The sequence below is a fragment of the Schistocerca piceifrons genome, chromosome 9, assembly GCF_021461385.2.
Source record: "Schistocerca piceifrons isolate TAMUIC-IGC-003096 chromosome 9, iqSchPice1.1, whole genome shotgun sequence".
Lineage (NCBI taxonomy): Eukaryota > Metazoa > Arthropoda > Insecta > Orthoptera > Acrididae > Schistocerca > Schistocerca piceifrons.
Window position 1 is genome coordinate 199,186,608 of NC_060146.1, and position 20,682 is coordinate 199,207,289.

Here is a 20,682-nt window from a genome sequence, read left to right on the forward strand (position 1 = left end):
ATGTATATAATCATAACTTTCATCACCAGCAATAATGTGGTTTAAGATAGCCATTTTAAGCAGAGCCATTTTTTGCCTTAATGCAGACATTAATTGCCTTTTGCACTGTACAATACAGTGTACTACAATATCGTTTAATTTAAAGCTTTGTAATAGCAGTTTTCACAGAGGAACATTTTATGAAAATATATGTGTACACAAACATTTTTGAGATGTCCTATATACATTAATCTGTTAGAAGTGAATTGGGGGAGGGGGGGGGGGGGGTCACAAGAATCGTCTACTAAAGACGAATTCACAGTAAGGGCACACATTGATTAGTCTTAACTACATCAACTGTTTTCCCAAGCAGAATTTTAAATGCCATCACTATTTTACTCAAAATATTTGCTACATTAGAGTAAGATGTGATGTTCAACATTCCATTAAAACTCTGCTGTATACACTAACAAAGATAAATTTCTTTTGAATACAGAATTTTGACAGGTTTGATCTGTCCTTCCATGCACACCTGGAGTACATAACTATTTGTTATTACAGGAACATACAATCTAATGGGAATTAAATGCCTCTTATATTATGGTATGTGACATTGGCTGTCACGGCATAGTGAAAAGTAAGTGCATGTTGGAGAACAATCCTTAAAAACAAAGCTTTACATTTACCCCTTTCTTTGTTAATATCATTGCATTTTATTTGTGATCAGAGTATAATGTAAATCAGAATGTTTATATGCTGATTACTGACAGTATTGCCTTTCTAATAATTAGAGGAAACTGTATGAAACAAATGTAATTTATTGTTATAGATGTAGCACATATTTGTCATAGTCCACTGTATTAAATAATGACAATATAAAGTATGTATACAATGTCATAATTTATATTTTATTGCATATAAGCATATGAAGTATTTATTTATAACTGTGATGTAATATTTATTTATAATCCTATTACATTGATTTATACAGTGACTATTTCCATGGACGGTAACTATCTTGAGTATTAAACAGATGAAACAAATGTGGTTATTTCAAGATCTTAAATCATTACCTTCCATTCCCAGTTCCAAGCCATTTCCCTCATACAAAATGGTGACAGCCTTACAATGTGTGGCAAGTGAATGAGTAGTTATGGCCTGAGGCTTAGAGAGTTGTATTTATTTTCATCCATTTAATGCTCTGATAGACGGTATGAAACACTGAGAAGATGAGAGTGTTGTTAACCGCTGACAGTGCAGTTGAGATCGAGCAGTCGAGGCATTAGAAGACTGGAATTGTTGCTGAGTTTTCAGAAAATGTATTTCAGAGCCAACATAAAAATTACTACCATGCAAAGGACACTGTCAGAAAGCTCAGCAATTTCATCATTGCTTAGCACCTCAACTATATGTTGAGTTGTTTCTATTACAGTTATTATTTCTCTTCCACATCAGGATTTTGCAACATATTAAAGGTTGAAAACAAATCTACAAAGTTTTAAATAGACCTGTCCACAAATAGTACTGTGTCTGGATAAATAGCATGCAGATCCTCCTGATTTGTATGAAATCATCTTAACAGATAAAGGTCCTTACTTCATGATAGAAATGAAAGTTTTATCATCATCTTCCAGAAGCGATTGAAGTAAATTTCAGTGGTTCTTAAATCTCTCTCCTCTTAAGCAGTTTTTAAATTTTATTCACTGCGAAATATGACAAATATTGTGGCAAATTGCAAGATCTTTCAAATGCCTCAAGAGTGATTTTGGTACTTTAAGTACGTAACAGTAATAGGTTATGAGCAAAAAATAGAATCTGAAAAAACAAACCACCTTATCACATTCAAAAATATCAACAGTATTTGCTCAACAAAAATACTTTGTAACATATGAAGCTGCATGCTTCTTAATGAAATGAATCAATTTATAAAAAACAAAAACAAGACAAACTTAAATGAGGGTAAGTACAGTTCCATGCTTAGTATTTTATGTTAAACTATAGATAAAACAAACTGTTCCACGTCAGACTAGCAACTGAAAAATGGTGGGGAGTTTATGAAAATGGTAACAATACTCTTATCACTGTAAAAATTTTGTTACTAAAGCATTGTAAATACACCATAAATGCAACAGTTCTTTATTTTAAGCTGCAACCTCACATGATCAGCATAGATTCAAGGTTCACACTAATAAAGGAGGGGATAATACAGCCCTTTGGTTATAATTAACCTTGAAAATTAAATTATTTAATATTGCACAACTAACTAAATTCTACGTATTTTCTTAAACAATGTTTCAAAGATAAGAGACAAATTACAGATGTACCTAAATAAAAACAGTTTTTAGGGTACTTGCATTTTATGTGATATTACATTTGCTGGAGACGACTATTCTAGTGAATTTGTGGAAGTTTCCATGTATATCTAAAGTAAAGTGTTAGTAAGTGATAATGAATAAATGCTTTACACCAAAGAGCTGAAGAAACCATGTCACACCATTCTCAAATAATTAATACAATCTTGAACTTGCTACATAAAAACAAATATCAAGCACTGGATATCTGAACAAAACCATTGCCTAAAAATGAAATTAAACACCGCATATCTGCTTGCAAATGTGCACAACACATTCAATACTGTATATTTCTTATATCAGGTACATCATCTTACCTTAAATGGCACACCTTTGGTTCCCTCACTACATTCTTTATTAACAAAGATTTACAAATGCAAATCCTTACTGTATAGGCCTATCTGAAAGTAATTTAGCAGCATGGGCTTTAAAAGAATGAGCTTCAGGACAGAGATAACATTATCATTTGTAAGTAACATAGCCTATATCTCTCTCACATGCACATAACATCAAAATAAAAGCATTTTTTATTGCAAGGAACTAAAGTTCATGACTCGATCATTATCACAGATACATTAAATACAAAAATTCACAAAAAGTCTTAAGCTTTTCTGACATGGCTGGCATTTCCTGAGAAAGTGTTTTCAAAGGCACATTCCAATTACAACAATCATTTTAACATCTTATGTCACTGTTTTTGCCTTTTGGTCACAGGTTCAGTTACATATTGCTCATGACAGTACTGATCACTTTGATACGCAAGAGTACTGCTGTCTGACATTGCAGAACTGTCACTAAGCCACGAGGAACTCCTTTTTTGTTGGTGTGGTTTCAAAGATGTTTGTCTAATTAAAGTAGTAGTAGTACTACTACTGCTGCTGCTGCTGCTGGGTCCATTCAAGCTACCTGAAATGTGATCAATACTGTTCTTCTGAATAATAGTCCTGGTTCCTCCCATGAAGGCTATTTGTTCCCCTTGTCTCCCACTACCATGGTCCCACTTCTCTGGATGCTTCACTTGTGTATTTTGCTCTTCACGTTTTGAAGAATGAGTACTTGGTTTCAGCTGAAAACATCTACTGTCTTCTCTTGATAGAATATTGAGAGTTTTTGTAACTAAATGCCCGCTGCGTTTTTCCTCTAAGTTCTTTGGTGAACTCACATTTTCACTTGTAGTTGGAAGTTCTGGTCTGGGAAGTGGTACATTATTTCCTGATGATGCTGGAGCAGCAGCGGCTAACCTTCGTTTCAGTTTTGTGGGGCATTTGTCTACTACTACTAAAAATTCGGACGTCAATTGCTCCAGCTGTTCTAGTGTAACTGTTTTATCAACGTACCAAAACCAGTCTTTACCTTCACTAGACTTAGGTATTTGCCAGTTCGACCATTTGCAAGCTAAGTGAATACAGAAACACGCTACAAGTGTTGGCTTGTATTGCACGCACATGGTTGTTAAGTGTAAACTATTTGAAGCCATAAAGTACGATGTCCGGGCAAGGTCTTTATTAGCTCTGACCATATCACAACAACGCACTATGTGTGTGTGAGGATGATCAACAGCTACATCAAATCCAAGAGTTTGTAACAAGACATTTTCATTGAATACTAAGTCGCATACTTCTTGCGAGTAACGTTCTGATTTGGTGTCAAGCGGTTGTTGACGATCACGACATAAACACATGTGTGCCACTTGAATGATGTGTTCCAATCTTCGGGGCTGTTCTTCAACCTTCGCTGCAAGGAATAAGGATGCTGCAGCCACAGAATGCCGGTGAAATTGCGTAAATGAATGAAACATATAAAACCGATGCATGTAAACGATAGCTGTGTTTATGCACAACTGGTTAACCTTTAATTTCTGGCCCATATCCTGAATGAAATTGGCTGCTTGCTGCCGGTACGACAGTTCTCTGTCCTTATCAAAGCCACATTTAATACTAGGCGTATTTTCTAGCTGCTCTCTGGAAAAATACCACCTCTCGCTAGCCATTGGAAGACAAATTAAAAAGTACAATAATCCATTGAGAACCACGTTCCACGAATTGAAATACGTCGAGTGCCATATAGTTCACAAGGAAACAATGAGGCCACATCTAGAAACCGGCTTGTCATATGGCATACAGATTACACATCACACTAGTATATCACATACACACTTCACACGTTCCTGTACAGATACTGTGGCGAAAACAATCAACATTGCTGAATACGTTTCTGCGATGTTATAATGACGTCACAGGAATGTCGCAATTATGATATTTAAACTTTATTCTATACGAGTCTTCAGGTTTCAGAGTTGAAGTGAGGAACGTTAAGAAATTCTTCTCTTTGCAAAAGACGACTGTCGTAAATAATATACCTATCTTTCGAGTTGGATTGATTTAAAGAAACCGCCATATACACAAATACTCTAGCAATTGGTTCACAGACAATCGTGTTTGAAGACAAAATCCGCAAGTCTGAAGGCATAGATTCTGAAGTACAGATATGCTACTACGGATGAATCTCAAAAGCTGTTGTATAACATCTATGGTAGTGCGTAATGGCCGTTCTGTGAAAGAGATTGGGGAATTCAATTCATTGGAAGTAGTGCAGAAAATCGAGAACTGACATAAAGGAATACCGCGGACGACATTTGAAGACATATCGTTTACTATTATACAAGCTAGCTAGGGCATAAACATTTATGCGCAAAAATAACAAATCCGTCTCGTGTGTTATATATTTACAGAAGGTAAGTTTCGAATTGTTTACAGTCATTCCGGTGTTGTATGGAGGACCCGTGTTTACGAGGCTGCTGTATATAATCATCGTTTCATCTGCCCTTGTTGTGTTTGATAATCGTTGTAAAAGACCGTAGGGTGTTTAATGAAGGTACTACAAAACAAAGAAAACGCAATCTCAGCTTGGCTTGCTGTATGCCGGAAAAAGCAAAAGTTTTTGTTTCAATTTTTTTTTTATGTTAATACCGCCAATTCATTTCCGAAAATTTGTAGTTGTGACTTTAGCAATGGTAAAGCTCATTTATTTTACATATGTTCTCTACTCCATGTAAGCCTCCCAGAAATCAAAGTGCAGAATACGTCCTTCATTTAGCCATAGTTAGTCGTAGATTATAGCGAAAGAACATCAGCATTTTACTATCCATGCCCCTGTGGTAATATTGATCATCAAATTTTACTTAGTAGTGTGTGTGTGTGTGTGTGTGTGTGTGTGTGTGTGTGTGTGTGTGTGTGAACTACAGAAGAATGTGACGACACTTAAAACAGGAAAAATGCAGCGCATTATAAATCAGTCCAAGATACGTCCTGTTGTGCTGCAGTGCTAGGGAGCCCAATAGCGATATAAAGAAAATTCTACCAAGTAATCGTACGAAAATGTTAAGACACTATTCTCAAATGGCAGCAAGTCAGCATTTAAGAGACACTAAAAATTTCATAGCTTCATCAGAGCTGTATATCCAGGGAATTTGACAATGTACTAGTCCTTAGCGAGGCTTTCATGAAATCGTTCTAGTCACCAAGAAACATCTTATTGCATATTAACTGTTTGGATTATTGGGCTACGACCACATTCATTTTGTGTCCAACTTCTTTCTGTACCACCACTAATATTTTAAAGACAAATTCTGATGAAACACAGGACGAAATATTTTTCTTCCCTCTAATGGCTTAAGGAAATTTTTAATTGGTAGCACACAACATGCAGTTCACACAATATCGCTCATGCACAGAATGTGTACGGGACTCATGCTCATCCAGTAAAATCCTTAGTAACGTAAGTTACCAACAAATGTGCATAACTGGAGATGGACTCAAAAACCTCAATCTAGCACAAAATAAAATACTGTAAGAGTGCAGCAAATGTACATAGAGTTGATTATATCTCTTTTATCACTTTAGACAAAAAGTCTCTCTGGAAATCAGTGACCATCTTTGTCACTAAATGGTAATGGTAAATTGCTTGTATTGCTTATCAATATAATATATTTTAATTATCATGGTGATGCATTTTGGGATAAACTCATATCAGATCTATGGTATGAAGCATGCAGTGTAAGACAAGGTATTAAAAGGCATACATTGCAACAACCCAATGAAGTTGAGATACATACCTGTCACAATCAATACAAAGTATTCTGTCCTTTCCTACTCCCTTTTGTAAAACCATCAGTGTCCAAACTGACACAGGCAGTATGGCATGGAAAAAGGTAAACAGTTTTGTCAGTATTTGGTGTTACTGGAAATAATGCCTATGATGTCAGTACAGGCATTATTTACCTTCCATGTATAAGAAATTGTTAATAAAGGCATCACATTGCATTAACAAGGCCTTAGCTGTCACACTCCGAAGCTACTGGATTTTGAACATAGAAAGTGACTCAACAACATGAAAATCATTCAAAACATTAAAGTCAGCTGGGTTCTTGCAATGTGTGCCTTTTAATATTTTGTATGTTTAATACCCCAGATCTGATGAAAGGATTATCCTATTACTTCAAAATCATTCTTAACCGAATCCAGGTACCTTCTCCTTGGTCTGCCCCGACTCCTCCTACCCTCTACTGCTGAACCCATGAGTCTCTTGGGTAACCTTGCTTCTCCCATGCGTGTAACATGACCCCACCATCTAAGCCTGTTCGCCCTGACTGCTACATCTATAGAGTTCATTCCCAGTTTTTCTTTGATTTCCTCATTGTGGACAGCCTCCTGCCATTGTTCCCATCTACTAGTACCTGCAATCATCCTAGCTACTTTCATATCCGTAACCTCAACCTTGTTGATAAGGTAACCTGAATCCACCCAGCTTTCGCTCCCATACAACAAAGTTGGTCGAAAGATTGAACGGTGTACAGATAACTTAGTCTTGGTACTGACTTCCTTCTTGCAGAAGAGAGTAGATCGTAGCTGAGCGCTCACTGCATTAGCCTTGCTACACCTCGCTTCCAGTTCTTTCACTATGTTGCCATCCTGTGAGAATATGCATCCTAAGTACTTGAAACCGTCCACCTGTTCTAACTTTGTTCCTCCTATTTGGCACTCAATCCGTTTATATTTCTTTCCCACTGACATTACTTTCGTTTTGGAGATGCTAATCTTCATACAATAGTCCTTACATTTCTGATCTAGCTCTGAAATATTACTCTGCTAAATTAAAAAAAAAAAATAGTGACCAAGACAAGTGTATTTTCACTAATTGATCATGTTTGTAAGGTACTCTTTTTCCTGCCAATGTTACTGAGTAAATTAACAACAGAGTTTTAAGTTAAATGTTTAGTGTTTCATAATAATTTCTTTGCATTTTAAAAACAAATATATCCTTTCACAGTTAGAAAATATAGGTTATGATCAGGAATGTAGATGTAATTATGGAATTCACAATACGTGAAAGAAAAGTAAAATAAAACTAGAAGAAAGAAAGATTGTCACAACAAATTTGCTAGCTTCGCCATCTTACAACCATATTGTCGCTCTTCAACCTAACCTATCCCTGTGCCGCATTAGAGATCGGTCTGTTCCCACAAAATTCCTTTAACAAAAACAGCTTTTTGTTGTTGCACACTTGTTGGTTTTACTACTTCACAGGAAAACAACTGCCTTCAAAACTAACATAGACCTCTGGCCATGCTACAGTTCACAGTTCTGTTTATAGGTTACTCATTAATCCGCTTGGGGGCCAGGGCAAAAAGGTCTCCATAAACAATCAAATAATTTGTCAAACTTGACTATGTTTACCAATTATTTGTCTGTACCTCCTGCTGTTTGATGTGCTTGTTAAACATAGTGTGTGTTTGACAAAAAAATCTACTCACCAAGTGGCGGCAGGAGAAGACACATATAAAAAACGGTTTTATGTATGCAAGCTGTCGGAGTCAGTGGCTTCTTCTTTCGGCAGAATGGTTGAAGGGGAGGGACAGGGGTGAAGGAAAAGAACTGAAGAGGTTAGGCAAAAGGGGTAGAGTTTGGAAAAGTCATCCAGAACCCCGGATCAGGGGAGGCTTACCAGATGGGGTGAGAAGGAAAGACTGATTGTTGGGGACTGCACTGGATGACATTTGAAAACCTGAGACTTAGACATGGAAAACAGAATAATATGAAAGACAGAGATTACTGCTAAAACATCATTCACAAGTTAATAAGAGGGGAAAGCTAAGTGTGTTGTACGTATTAGAGGTGAGAGGGGGGTGGTGAAAAATGGACAGTCAGAAAATGAAAGATGTAGTTTCTATGAAAAATTGCTTAAACGGAAGAAATTAACATATGTTAAGGACAGGTGGGTGGCAGGAACCAAAGACATGTTATACTGTTAGTTCCCACAGTCTACAGAGTTCTGAGAAACTGGTGCCTGGGGAAAGAATCCAGATGACACATGTCATGAAACAGGCACCAAGGTCATGGCTGTCATGGTGGAGAGGATTCTCTGCAACAGGATAGTGTGTGCTGTTTGTATACATCCTTCGTGTATGCCCATTCATCCTAACTCTGTGTAATCATGCTGACACACATGGATGAACAGTGTTTACAAAACAGCGGGTGTATGAAGTGTCATTTCACAGGTGGCTGTCCCTTCGATAGTACATATTTTGCCAGTTATATGGCTGGAATAGGAGGGTGCACAGGGCAAGTCTTGCAACGGGGCTGGTCACAGGGGTAGGAGCCATAGGGTAGGGAGATGGGTGCAGAAGGAGTATAGAATCTGACAAGGATATTGTGGAGATCGGGAGGGCGACAAAGAACTATTCTAAATGTGGTGGGTAAAATCTCAGACAGAATGGATCTTATTTCAGAAAGTGATTTTAGGAAGTCATTGCCTTGTTGAAGTAACTGATTAACATATTCAAACAATGGAAAATCCAGGATGGAATGTAACAATATTATGAGAATGAAAGTTGCTACTCACCATATAGCAGAGATGCCGAGTCGCAGATAGGCACAACAAAAAGACTTTTACACATAACGCTTTTGGCCATTGGCCTTCCTCAACAATAGAAACGGACACACACACACACACACACACACACACACACACACACACACACACACACACACACACAAAAATGCAACTCATATACATGACTGCAGGGTCATTCCACATCAAATCACCCAATAAAAAATAAATTTTACACCCACCTCCTTAGATTTTCATAAAATTTGGCTCAAATGGTTCTAATACCATCCTGACAACACCTGCAAAATTTTTTTGCTGTATCTCTTATAGTTTTTTTTAATAAATTTTTTAAGTTTTTATGTTTTGCGTTTTCTGAACCTTCCGAAATGGTAAATTTAATTTGTATTCAAAACTTTAAAATTGCTTATCTTAAAAACTCTTCTAGATAACATCATAAATTTTTGCAGCAAGTTTGTTTATTATACATATTTGAAGATAAAAATGATACTATTAAAATATATTAATATTTTCTATGAAAAAAAAATATATATATATGTGTTTTTTTTTCTTTTCTTTTTTTTAACGGATATTTTGTTTTATAAGAATTGCAATATCTAGAGTCTCAGACCTGATAGAATGCTCAAATTTGTTTTAATTTACTCTTAAACATATAGGCTACTTGATAAAACAAAAATAATGATGGCTTTTTAACATGTTTATTAATTATAGTAGATTACATTAGAATTATGTACAAAGATATTGTACTTACGACACTTATGTATAACCCAACTGATTGCTTGAAACATTGAATTTTTTGAGTAATTTTGTCTTTTTAATAAACATTAATGCTGATTCAACTTGTTTTTCCACTTCATCCAAGAGCTTTCAGTTCTTTTGATACAGTCTTTATTGAAGTAATACATTCTTCCAGTGTCGCTTGATTGAGGTGCGTCTACTACACAGACTATGTGCTCCAAAGGCACTATGCAAGAATCTTCTCTTTCAGGCCAATAAAATGATGCAGATGTAGAAATAGAATTTCTGCATCTTCATCATCATTGAATATTGTTTTTACCAGTCCAAAGTACCAGTTACCATCATAATTTACAGCCACATAGCTATTTATGGATGGTTCAACACGAACCCAATCAGAAGATGAATGGAAAGAAAAGAGTAAGAAGGGTTTTACACTATCTGTAGTCCTTCTAATTTCAAGGTTGTTTGGTGGAAGGGGTCGACAGAAGCGTCCGATCCCACGCGTCGGCTTTGACCCGTGACGTAAGGGTGTTGTCGTGTGTGACGTCATGACAGCGCGGAGTTTGGTTTGCTTGTGGCTGTCTCCAGTTCTGTTTTATCTTATTTTATTTACTTTTCTGATCTGTTCGTTCTGTCTCGTGAGATTTTTTTTTTTATTTAAAAAGACTTATTATTTATTTCAGTTATCTGTTTCCTCCAATTTCTGTTTTAGTTTATTATATTTATCTTTCTGATCTGTTCGTTCTATCCCGTGAGATTTTTTTTTTTAAAAGACAAAAAACACTAATCAGCTACTGAAGCATCTTTATCTTCTATGGGTTGCAGGGGTTACGACCCCTGGGGAGGTGGGTGGGTATTCATGCATGGCTGTCTTCACTTACACGTTGTAGCTACGCAAAGCGTCTAAATTTGATTATATTTAGTTTGCACCCCACCCAAAACACCCCATTTCCCGCGCTTGTCCCGTTAGTGTCATTAGGATTCTTGTGGAAAGTGTGTGTGTTTGTTTTTGTTTCCGCCATATTTGTGACGTCATGGGTCAAAGCAGACGGGCGGGATCGGACGCTTCCGTATTTCCGTTGGAAGTGGTTTGAAGTTATGAAAACTTGTTGTTCCAGGAATGGTTCGGGATGCTGAAAAACGGTTTTCTAGTTTTAACCGTAGCAAATCAGCTTCTTTTTTGTCAATAAAGTGAAAATGAACACACATCGATCACTGTCATTATTTGTTCTTTGTCTGAAAGCTGTAGACTAGCTTTCCTTAAAATTCTTTTAATAGTTCCTCCTAGGCCATCAGAAATTGACTTCCCATGACTTGTTGCAAAAAAAGTGTGTTGGGCCTTCAAATTAAAGTCTCTCAAGTGTTCAGTCAAATTTTTAAAACTGTTTCTATTTTTGTACTGCCCAGCACAACCATCTGTAAAATTACAGTTCCATCTGTAAAGTAGTGAACTGAGTCAATGTCAGTATGATGTGATGACAGCCACTTTGTAATTTCTTTTTGTACAAAGTTAACAAAACCAGTATCATGTTCTTGGTCATCACTAATAAAACATCGGTTGGAAACAAAAACATTGTTTTCCTCATTTCTTAGAAAAACTCCAACTGGGTGTAGAGTACAACCACCTCTATTCCAGTGGTAACTTTGGATCTCATTTTGTATAACGAAGGAATAATTTTCACTGAAACCCATCACAATAATTGCTGTTTTGGGTGGTGGGTCTTCTTTCAATCTTTTAAAGGCTGCTGATTGGGATTTTGCTATAAACGAGTGTGGGGTGAGCTTTTCCAATGACCTAACCAATAAAGAAATGTAGTCTTCAACACTGATAGACTGTTTGATCATTTCTGCCCGTCTGTGTTAATCCACTGACTGATTACAATTTCTTCTTCTAAATCATAATCTTCACCTAGTTTTTCAGATAAGTACTCAGTTAGTGCAGTATTTGCAGTACAACTGTCGCAATGACGTAGGATGCAGTTTTGGTTTTCCATGTTGCACACAAGCATCTTAATTAGGTCTTTATAAGATTCTTCAATTTTCACAGCATCCAGTAATAGTTTAACATTCTGGTGGATACTGCATACACATACAGTGTGTGTGCCTGCAGCACCAGCAAGGATACACCATTTAGGTATGAAGAAACAAAATTTTGAAAATCCTACTTCTACCTCGGGATTCTCCCATTAGAAAGAATAATAGTTCTCTCAAGTTACACAAAATGAGTCTTTTTTGCATGTACACATTTTTTTGAACACTTACTTTGTCTTTTGTTCCAGGTAGCACTCTGGAACTTTCATCCTTTTCATAAAAATCTGTTACAAGTCTTACTGTATTTTCAGAAAGAGTTTTACCTTTTTTTGGACCAGGAGTTTCCAAAATACCCTTTTCAGATTTTAGCTTTGTAGCTTGTCGCACCATGTACTCACTTACATTAAATTCTTTCATCACTTTATTTCGACTCCAAGAATCTGGAGCCAAGGTCAGAATCTGGATTTTTCTAGACCTCCCAACAGATGAAATCTTCTCTTTCATAAGAGAAATCATTACATCAAAATCCTTTAAATCAACCAGGACTTCATCACCTGTTTCACTTTCATTGACTTCAACTCTTTATTTTTCCTCACAAAAGTTACGGCATGTTGAGCAAAACTTTTGTCCAGGTTTTATGCTAATATTTTTTGTCAGTAATTGTTTAGAAAGATCCAAGCCTACACTTCTCAACGATTTTTTGATGGGCTTTTTGTGTTTTTTTAGTGGGTCTACACACGTTGTTTGATACTTTTCAAAAACATTTAAAAAGTAGTAGCTGTGGTATGAACATATATTCTTAAATTCACACAGATTAATTCCAGATCGTAAGTGGATCAAATCTTTTTCTTCCTCGCTCAATTCAGATACCGGTTGTAACTGTTTTGAAGGTGTGTAGGTTGTTTGGAAACAGTCAGATTTTTTAAATAACCCTACACTACAGGTTTGAATATCTGACATACTGATTTCACATTTGGTCTGATTGCTGTTCTGGTTACTTTTATAGGATATTGGAAAAGAATCTCTGTAAACTATGTAACAGTACTTACTGAAAGTTCGAATAAACTTAATAAAATACTATCCAAGCACTATTTAACACTGTAATAATTTTTTACTTCAAAACACAGGAGTAACAAAACAAAATCCAAGCGTACATTGTTACTCGAAGAAGACAAAAACTTATTTTCGGTGTCTAAGTCACTTGGTACTTATTATTTTTAAAATATAATTAATATTATTTTAAAAATTAGATAACTATTAAATAGGTTAAAAAGCCAACATAATTTTTCTTTTATCTAATAGCCTATACAATTAAGAGTATTTTAAAACAAATTTGAGCTTTCTATCAGGTCTGAGACTCTAGATATTGCAGTTTTTGTAAAACTAAACATCCGTTAGCTAAAAAAAAAACTTGTAAATTTTTATTCATTTGGAAGGTTTTAATATATCTTTATGGTAATTTTTTTTAACATTTAGATATAATACACAAACTTATTCCAAAATTTCATACTGATATCTTGAGTATTCTTTAATATACAAATTTTTTTAGTTGTGAGGACACATTTAAGTTACGATTTCCGACTGCTGAAACAACGCCAAATCTAAAAACTTTAAAAATTTATAAAAAAAAAACTATAAGAGATAGAGCAAAAAAATTTTACAAGTGCTTTCAGGATGATAAAAGAAGTAATTGTACCAAGTTTCATCAAAATCTGACATGGTTGGTGTCAAGGCCTTGGTGACTTGACATGGAATGACCCTGCAGTCTCAGGCAACTGAAACCATACTGTGAGCAGCAGCACCAGTGCATGATGGGAGTAGCGACTGGGTTTGGGGGGGGGGGGTTACGGAGGAGGACAGGGAGGCGGAGGGGTAGTATGGTGGGGGTGGTGGACAGTGAAGTGCTGCAGGTTAGACAGATGGCAGGGTGAGGTGGAGAGAGGGGCTGGGGGTGGAAATAGTGGTAAAGGAGAGAAATAAAAAGACTGGATGTGATGGTGGATGGTGGTGGCCATGTAGTGCTGGAATGGGAACAGGGAAGGGGCTGGATGGGTGAGGACTGTGACTAACGAAGGTTGTGGGCAGGAGGGTTATGGGAACATAGGTCATATTGCAGGGAAAGTTCCCACCTGCGCAATTCAGAAACGACGGTGTTGGTGGGAAGGCTCCATATGGCACAGTCTGTGAAGCAGTCATTGAAATGAGGGATATCGTATTTGACAATGTGTTCCACAACAGGGTGATCCATTTGTTTCTTGGCCACAGTTTGTTTGTGGCCATTCATGTGGACAGACAGCTTGTAGGTTGTCGTGCCTACATAAAATGCAGCACAGTGGTTGTAGCTTAGCTTATACACCACATGACTGGTTTCGCAGGTGGCCCTGCTTTTGATAGGATAGGTGTTAGTGACTGTACTGGAGTAGGTGGTGGTGGGAGGATGCTTGGGACAGGTCTTGTATCAGCCATGAGGAAAGGGATGGGGAGCAGGGATTGTGTAAGGATAGATGAGTATATTGTGTAGGTTCGGTGGATGGCGGAATACCACTGTGGGAGGGCTGTCAAGGATAGTGGGCAGGACATTTCTCATTTCAGGGCACAACTTGAGGTAATCAGAACCCTGGCAGAGAATGTAATTCAGTTGCTCCAGTCATGGGTGGTATTGAGTTATGAGAGGAATGCTCCTCTGTGGCTGGAGAGTGGGACTTTGGGAGGTGGTGGAAGACTGGAAAGATAAGGCATGGGAGATTCATTTTTGTACAAAGTGTAGGTACCACAAAAGAAAAGAGAAAAAAAAAGGACGTCCATTCTGAGACTTTGCCCACCACGCTTAGAATAGTTCTTTGTCGCCCTCCTGATCTCTACAATATCCTTGTCAGGTCCTATGCTGCTCCTGCACCCATCTCCATGCCCTATGGCTCCTACACCTGTGACCATCCCATTGCAAGACTTGCCCTATGCACCCTCCTACCACTACCTATACCAGCCGTATAACTGGCAAAATATGTACTATCAAAGGGACAGCCACCTGTGAAATGACACTTAATACACCAGCTATTTTGTAAACACTGTTCATCCCTGTATGTCAGCATGATTACACAGAGTTAGGATGAATGGGCATACACAAAGGATGCATACCAACAGCACACAATATCCTGTTGCTGAGCATGCTCTGCACCATGACAGTCATGACCTTGGTGCCTGTTTCATGACATTTGTCATCTGGATTCTTTCCCCAGGCACCAGTTTCTCAGAACTCTGTAGGCGGGAGCTAGCACTATAACATGTCTTTGGTTCCTGCCACCTACCTGTCCTTAACATATGTTAATTTCTTCCGTTTAAGCAGTTTTTCATAGAAACTACTCCTTTCTTCACTCCGTTTTAGTTTTCTACATCTTTCATTTTCTGACCTGTCCATTTTTCGCCACCCCCTTCTCACCTCTGATACATACAACACACTTAGCTTTTCCCTCTTATTAACTTGTGAATGATGTTTTAGCAGTAAACTCTGACTTTCATATTATCCTTTTTTTCACCTCAAAGCTCTCAGGTTTTCAAATGTCATCCAGTGCAGTCCCCAACAATCTGTCTTTCCTTCTGGTAAGCCTTCCCTGACCCGGAGTTCTAGATGTTTTTCTGAACTACCCCTCTCCCTACACCTCTCCAGTCCTTTTCCTCACCCCTGTCCCTCCTCTTCAACCCGTCTGCAAGAAGAATGAGCCCCCCAAATCCCAAAGCTTTTGTGTGTGTGTGTGTGTGTGTGTGTGTGTGTGTGTGTGTTCTCCTGCCTCTGCTTGGTGAGTAGATTTTTTTTGTCTATCCAGTTATATTACATTGTTAAAAATTGATTATTTTTACTGTTATAGTGTGTGTTTGAAAGAAATTTGTAGTGTCAAACTTGTATCTATGATTATGCTACACACAGATCTATTACAGCAATCATACACTTTCATTGTGAGATTTGTTGGCTTTGCCAACCCTCAACCAAATTGATGCAGTCCTGCCTAATCTATGCCTCTGCCTTGCTACAGGTCAGTCTGACAGCCCGTCTAGTTTTCTTCCATTAACATTCATTGACTTCACCAACTCACTCCTGAATTGTCACAGGTCAGTCTGTCAACACATCTAGTTTTCTTAGATTCACATTCCAGTCTAGTGTAGGTCCTGGGCTACAATACAGATCACTTTGTCAACACATCTAGTTTTCTGACTGCTCTCCACATTGAAAACAAATCAGTTCCTATATTCCACCAAAAGAAATCATTAGATTCAGCAAGTCACATTTACTGCCACATATTCTCTCTCAACTGACTACAACCACTGGAACGAAATTGCCCACAGGAGAACACAGCACAAGAGCCAAGTACAGTGTAAACACGCTTAAGCTGGAATTTGTTAAATTATTTAATTTGTGTGAGTAGGGAAAGTGGCAAGGGGAAGCTTGAAAAAATCATACAGGACAACGATTTTATCAGAAGACTGACCAGATACTAGGGGCAGTCAAATGAAAACAAGACAGATGGAAAAAAATAAGAAAATTTCTGTTATTTAAAAAGTACTTGCCACTACTGTTAATACATTTATCCCAGTGTGAGACAAGATGGTTAATGCCTGCAGGCGAAAAAGTTTTAGGTTACCTATGGAACCATGATTGTACTCAGGCGTACACCTCTAAGTCCGAAGCTAATAGACAGCCACAAATGTCTTTCTTCAGGGCTCCAAAAATGTGGAAAACAAATGGGGAGGGATTGGAAGTGTATGGAGGATGTTGCCAAGTTTGTTTCGAGTATGTGGCAGAAGTTTTTCTGGGAAGCCCCTACACGTCCTCCATACAGTCCCAATCTCTCCACATGTGATTTCCATATTTTTTGAACCTTGAAGAAAGACATTAGTGACCATCGATTTACTTCGGACCTAGAGATGCGTGCCTGGGAACCGCAAACATTTTTTCATGAAGGCGTTGACTGTTCTATCTCTCAGTGTGATAAATGTGTTAACCGAATAAAGGCAGCCAGGATAAGAAACGGTCTTGGAAGATTTGACCAACATGGGATTTCCAATCAGCTGTTTTTGAGAATGGATTATATGTCCTTAGGATTCTTGCAATGAATCTCAGTATGCTGTTTGTTTCTCTCAAAACTTGCTGTCTGTCTCCCTCACAAGACTAGTATGCCCCTTATATTAACTTAAATTATGTTGGACATGTACAGTTATATTTTTGAGAGTTGTGACAGTCCAATGGTTGGTGTGTAATGTAGTAAGCTAGCAGTAGTGGTTCTTGTTATATATTTGCATTGAGTTTTGCTTCTAATACGTAGTTTTACTAAATGCTTGGTTTAATAAGTCTTAGCTGTGAAATACTGAAACGTATTATGTACAGAGGAATGGAAAGACTGGTAAAAGCAGATCTCGGGGAAGATGAGTTTGGGTTCTGGAGAAATGCAGGAAAGGTGAGGCAAGACTGACCCACGACTTTGTCAGAAGATAGGTTAGAGAAAAGCAAACATTTGTTTATTACATTTGTACACTTGGAGAAAGCTATTGATGCTGTTGACTGAAAGACACTCCTATGTTAAAGTACAGGGAGGGAAAGATTAAATGCAGTTTGTACTTGAACCAGACAGCAATTATAAGAGCCCAAGTGCATGGAAGGGAAGCAATAACTGGGAAGGAAATGAGGCTGGGTTGTAGCCTATCCCCAAAGGTTATTCAGTCTGTATGTTGGGCAAGTGGTAAAGGAAATTAAACAAAAATTGAAACAGGACTTACAGCTTAGGGACAAGAAATAAAAACCTTGAGGTTTGCCGATGATTGCAATTCTGTTGGAGACAGCAAAGGACTTGGAAGACTAGTTCGACAGAATGGATGGTGCCTTAAAAGGAGGATGTAAGGAAACATCAACAAAAGGAAAACAAGGGTAATGGAATGTAGTCGAATTAAATTAGGTGATACAGAGGGAGTTAGATTAGGAAATGAAGTGCTAGACGTAGGAAATGAGTTTTGCTATTTGGGCAGCCAAATAACTGATGACAGCCTCAGTATAGAGGATATAAAATATAGACTGGCATGGTAAGAAAATTTCTGAAGAAGAGGACTTGGTTGACATCGATTATAAACTTAAGTGTTAGGAAGTCCTTTCTGAAAGTATTTTTATGGTGTGAAGCTATGTACGGAAGTGAAACGTGGTCGATAAGAAGTTCAGACAAGAAGAGAATAGAAGCCTTTGAAATGTGGTGCTACAGAAGAATGCTGAAGATTAGATGGGTCAGTTGAAAGGGCACATCCTAAGACATCAAGAAATCGTAATACAGTAAGCAGGTTCAAATGGATATAAGTTGCAGCAGTTATTCAGAGCTAAAGAGGTTTGCACAGGATAGTGTAGTGTGGAGACCTGCATCGAACCAGTCTTCAAACCGAAGACTGAATGACGATGATGGCGATGACAGCAGCAGCAGCGGCATGAAATACTCCATCACTGGAGTGCAATATATATTGCACATCTAAATATTGAGCTAACAAAGGAAGGAAATGTTGAAAGTACACATTGCAGCCTGATAAAAGCAGTGTTCCAGAATTTCATCTTTGTGGAAGCAAACAGTTGGATCAATTCAGTATGTTTGTATTGAAATGCTTATCTGATGTGAAGCATTTTTTTTTTTTTTTTTGACTGTTTTAGGAAGTCAGTATGACAATTTACTGATTCCATACACTATTGTCATTCAGGGTGTTTGTTGACACATTAAACAACAAAATTCTTCCTCATTAAAGTGAGATTTTGTCATTTCATAATCACTAATGTGAAAGAGGAGTGTTGAATTACATTGCAGTCTTCTCCGGGTTTCAGATTGTCAGCACGCAATACGGTAGCTCCTTTTGATCTTGAGTCATGGATGACAATGAGGGGTCAGAACCTGAGGACATCCCAATTGTAGGTTTTCTGGAAGATATGGGAATTGACAAACCTCGTTGGACTCCTGTGATTGGCCCAGCAAAGAAAGAAGGTAATAAACCATGATATCACATATTGGCAGTTCCCAAATTTCTGCATGTCGTCATACTGGCTGCATAGCAAGATTGCATTTTTATTGTTGCCAGGAAGATCTGGCTATTGTTTTAGTGTCCGCAGTCTTACTGTACTCAGACATTTGAATATACCCATCCAGATACAGGGCCCTACAATTTGACACAGATTCAACCGTGGTGCAGTTTGGCATTCCCAGAGAAGAAAGCCATGAAAAATGGAAAAGGAAAAAGAAGAATAAGGATTGAACCCCAGACCTTTTATATTCTGAAACCAGCATGTAACTTCTGAGCCTCCAGGCACGACTTTACTTCTTTGTTGCTGATAAACACTACTTTGCTGATTGACCTGTTGTGTACTATTTCTGTTCAACAACATGCGTGCAGCTGTTGTTGCACTTTAAGGATACGTGGGCATTCAGTAGTTAAATTATTGCTGTCCTACAATTAACTGACTTGCCTATAGTTTAATACAAACTTTGTATTTACTCCAATTCTAGAGAGGAGTTTTGCAAGAAATATTCAATAATTATTGGGTGCTGTTTAACCTTTTACAGGATGTCCCAGGAAGAATTGTCAATATTCGAAGCAAAAATGTCTAGTAAACGTGGGCTCTAAAATGCATACCTTAAAGAGCTGTGATAACTTCATCTTTGATACTGTGAAACAAGTTTCTTTTGTTGAGCAAGAGCCCTTACGTACTAGAATTCCTTCCTTCAAGTGAGCATCCCTGTAGTATCCCTGAATACTTACTATTCTTCCTGGGACACTGTTCACTGAAAGTTGTCCAAATTTTCGTTTTTTATTTTGGTGTCAGTTGTTTATGAAATGCCTTTAAACTCTTTCACATTAATTAAAACTCATCAAGAATTCATATGGGAAAAATTATTATTGTCACTCATTACTTACTTCTCAAAACATTTTCTTAACTTAACCTTACAGATTTAATTTTCTGAACTAACAAAGGCTTGGAGGCCATCTTCAATTTTTTTTCATATTTATAGGTCAGTGACCACCCATAAGTTTTCCCCCTGCGGGTCGAGGGATTAGAATAGGCCCGACATATTCCTGCCTGTCGTAAGAGGCAACTAAAAGGAGTCTCTCACCTTTTGACCTTTATGTGATGGTCCCCTGTAGGGGTTGACCTCCATTTTTCAAAATTTTTCTGAAGAGCAAACCAATTGGGGAAGGGTGCCTTACATGGTGCATTGTGTCCATCATGCTTTGAGATCTTTAGCCCACTTTCTCGTCATGGCATTGCAGTCCTGCTCACCCCCATCCCTTTAGCGGGGACACCTTTCTGGGTTCGTTTTCCTCCACCCACTACACTGTGGAATTCTTTACACCTCATATCCAGCACGGTAGTCAGTCTGTTGTCGTGGGGCCACCGTGTACCCTGTTGGTTGTAGCCCCATGACTACACAAGGACTCCTCTGCTGATGCCTGTGCTGTTGACTCCCCACGTATGCCAAGGAGTAGATGCCCGGCACTAGAGGTGTGCCAAACGGTTATCCTGGAGTAACCGTTATCACAGTTCCAGTTATTATTTGATAACCATTATTTTTAACGGAACTTTGCCACAGCACTGTTTAAGTAAAATGTTTACATCATGCATTTTTAAGTATGAAGTAGTATGTAAACTGAATACTGTGGGTTAAAT

General features: G+C 37.8%; 2 protein-coding genes across 4 annotated transcripts in view; one reads left to right on the top strand and one right to left on the bottom strand.

The window, feature by feature from the left end:
* Positions 1-2,034: 2,034 nt before the first annotated feature.
* LOC124717252 (cyclin-T1-like) lies at positions 2,035-4,727 on the bottom strand. Its single transcript, XM_047244054.1, has one exon. The coding sequence runs from the start codon at positions 4,318-4,320 to the stop codon at positions 3,019-3,021; it is 1,302 nt and encodes a 433-aa protein (XP_047100010.1). The 5' UTR covers positions 4,321-4,727; the 3' UTR covers positions 2,035-3,018.
* Positions 4,728-4,852: 125 nt separating this feature from the next.
* Positions 4,853-20,682, top strand: part of LOC124717330 (zinc finger matrin-type protein CG9776) — a 278,463-nt gene continuing 262,633 nt past the window's right edge. For 2 of the 3 annotated variants that reach the window (XM_047244160.1, XM_047244161.1), the window contains exons 1-2: positions 4,853-5,064; positions 18,847-19,003. The gene's annotated coding sequence lies outside the window, so the exon portion shown is untranslated. The remainder of the gene's footprint in view (positions 5,065-18,846; positions 19,004-20,682) is intronic. The other variant, XM_047244162.1, reaches the window with a different exon arrangement.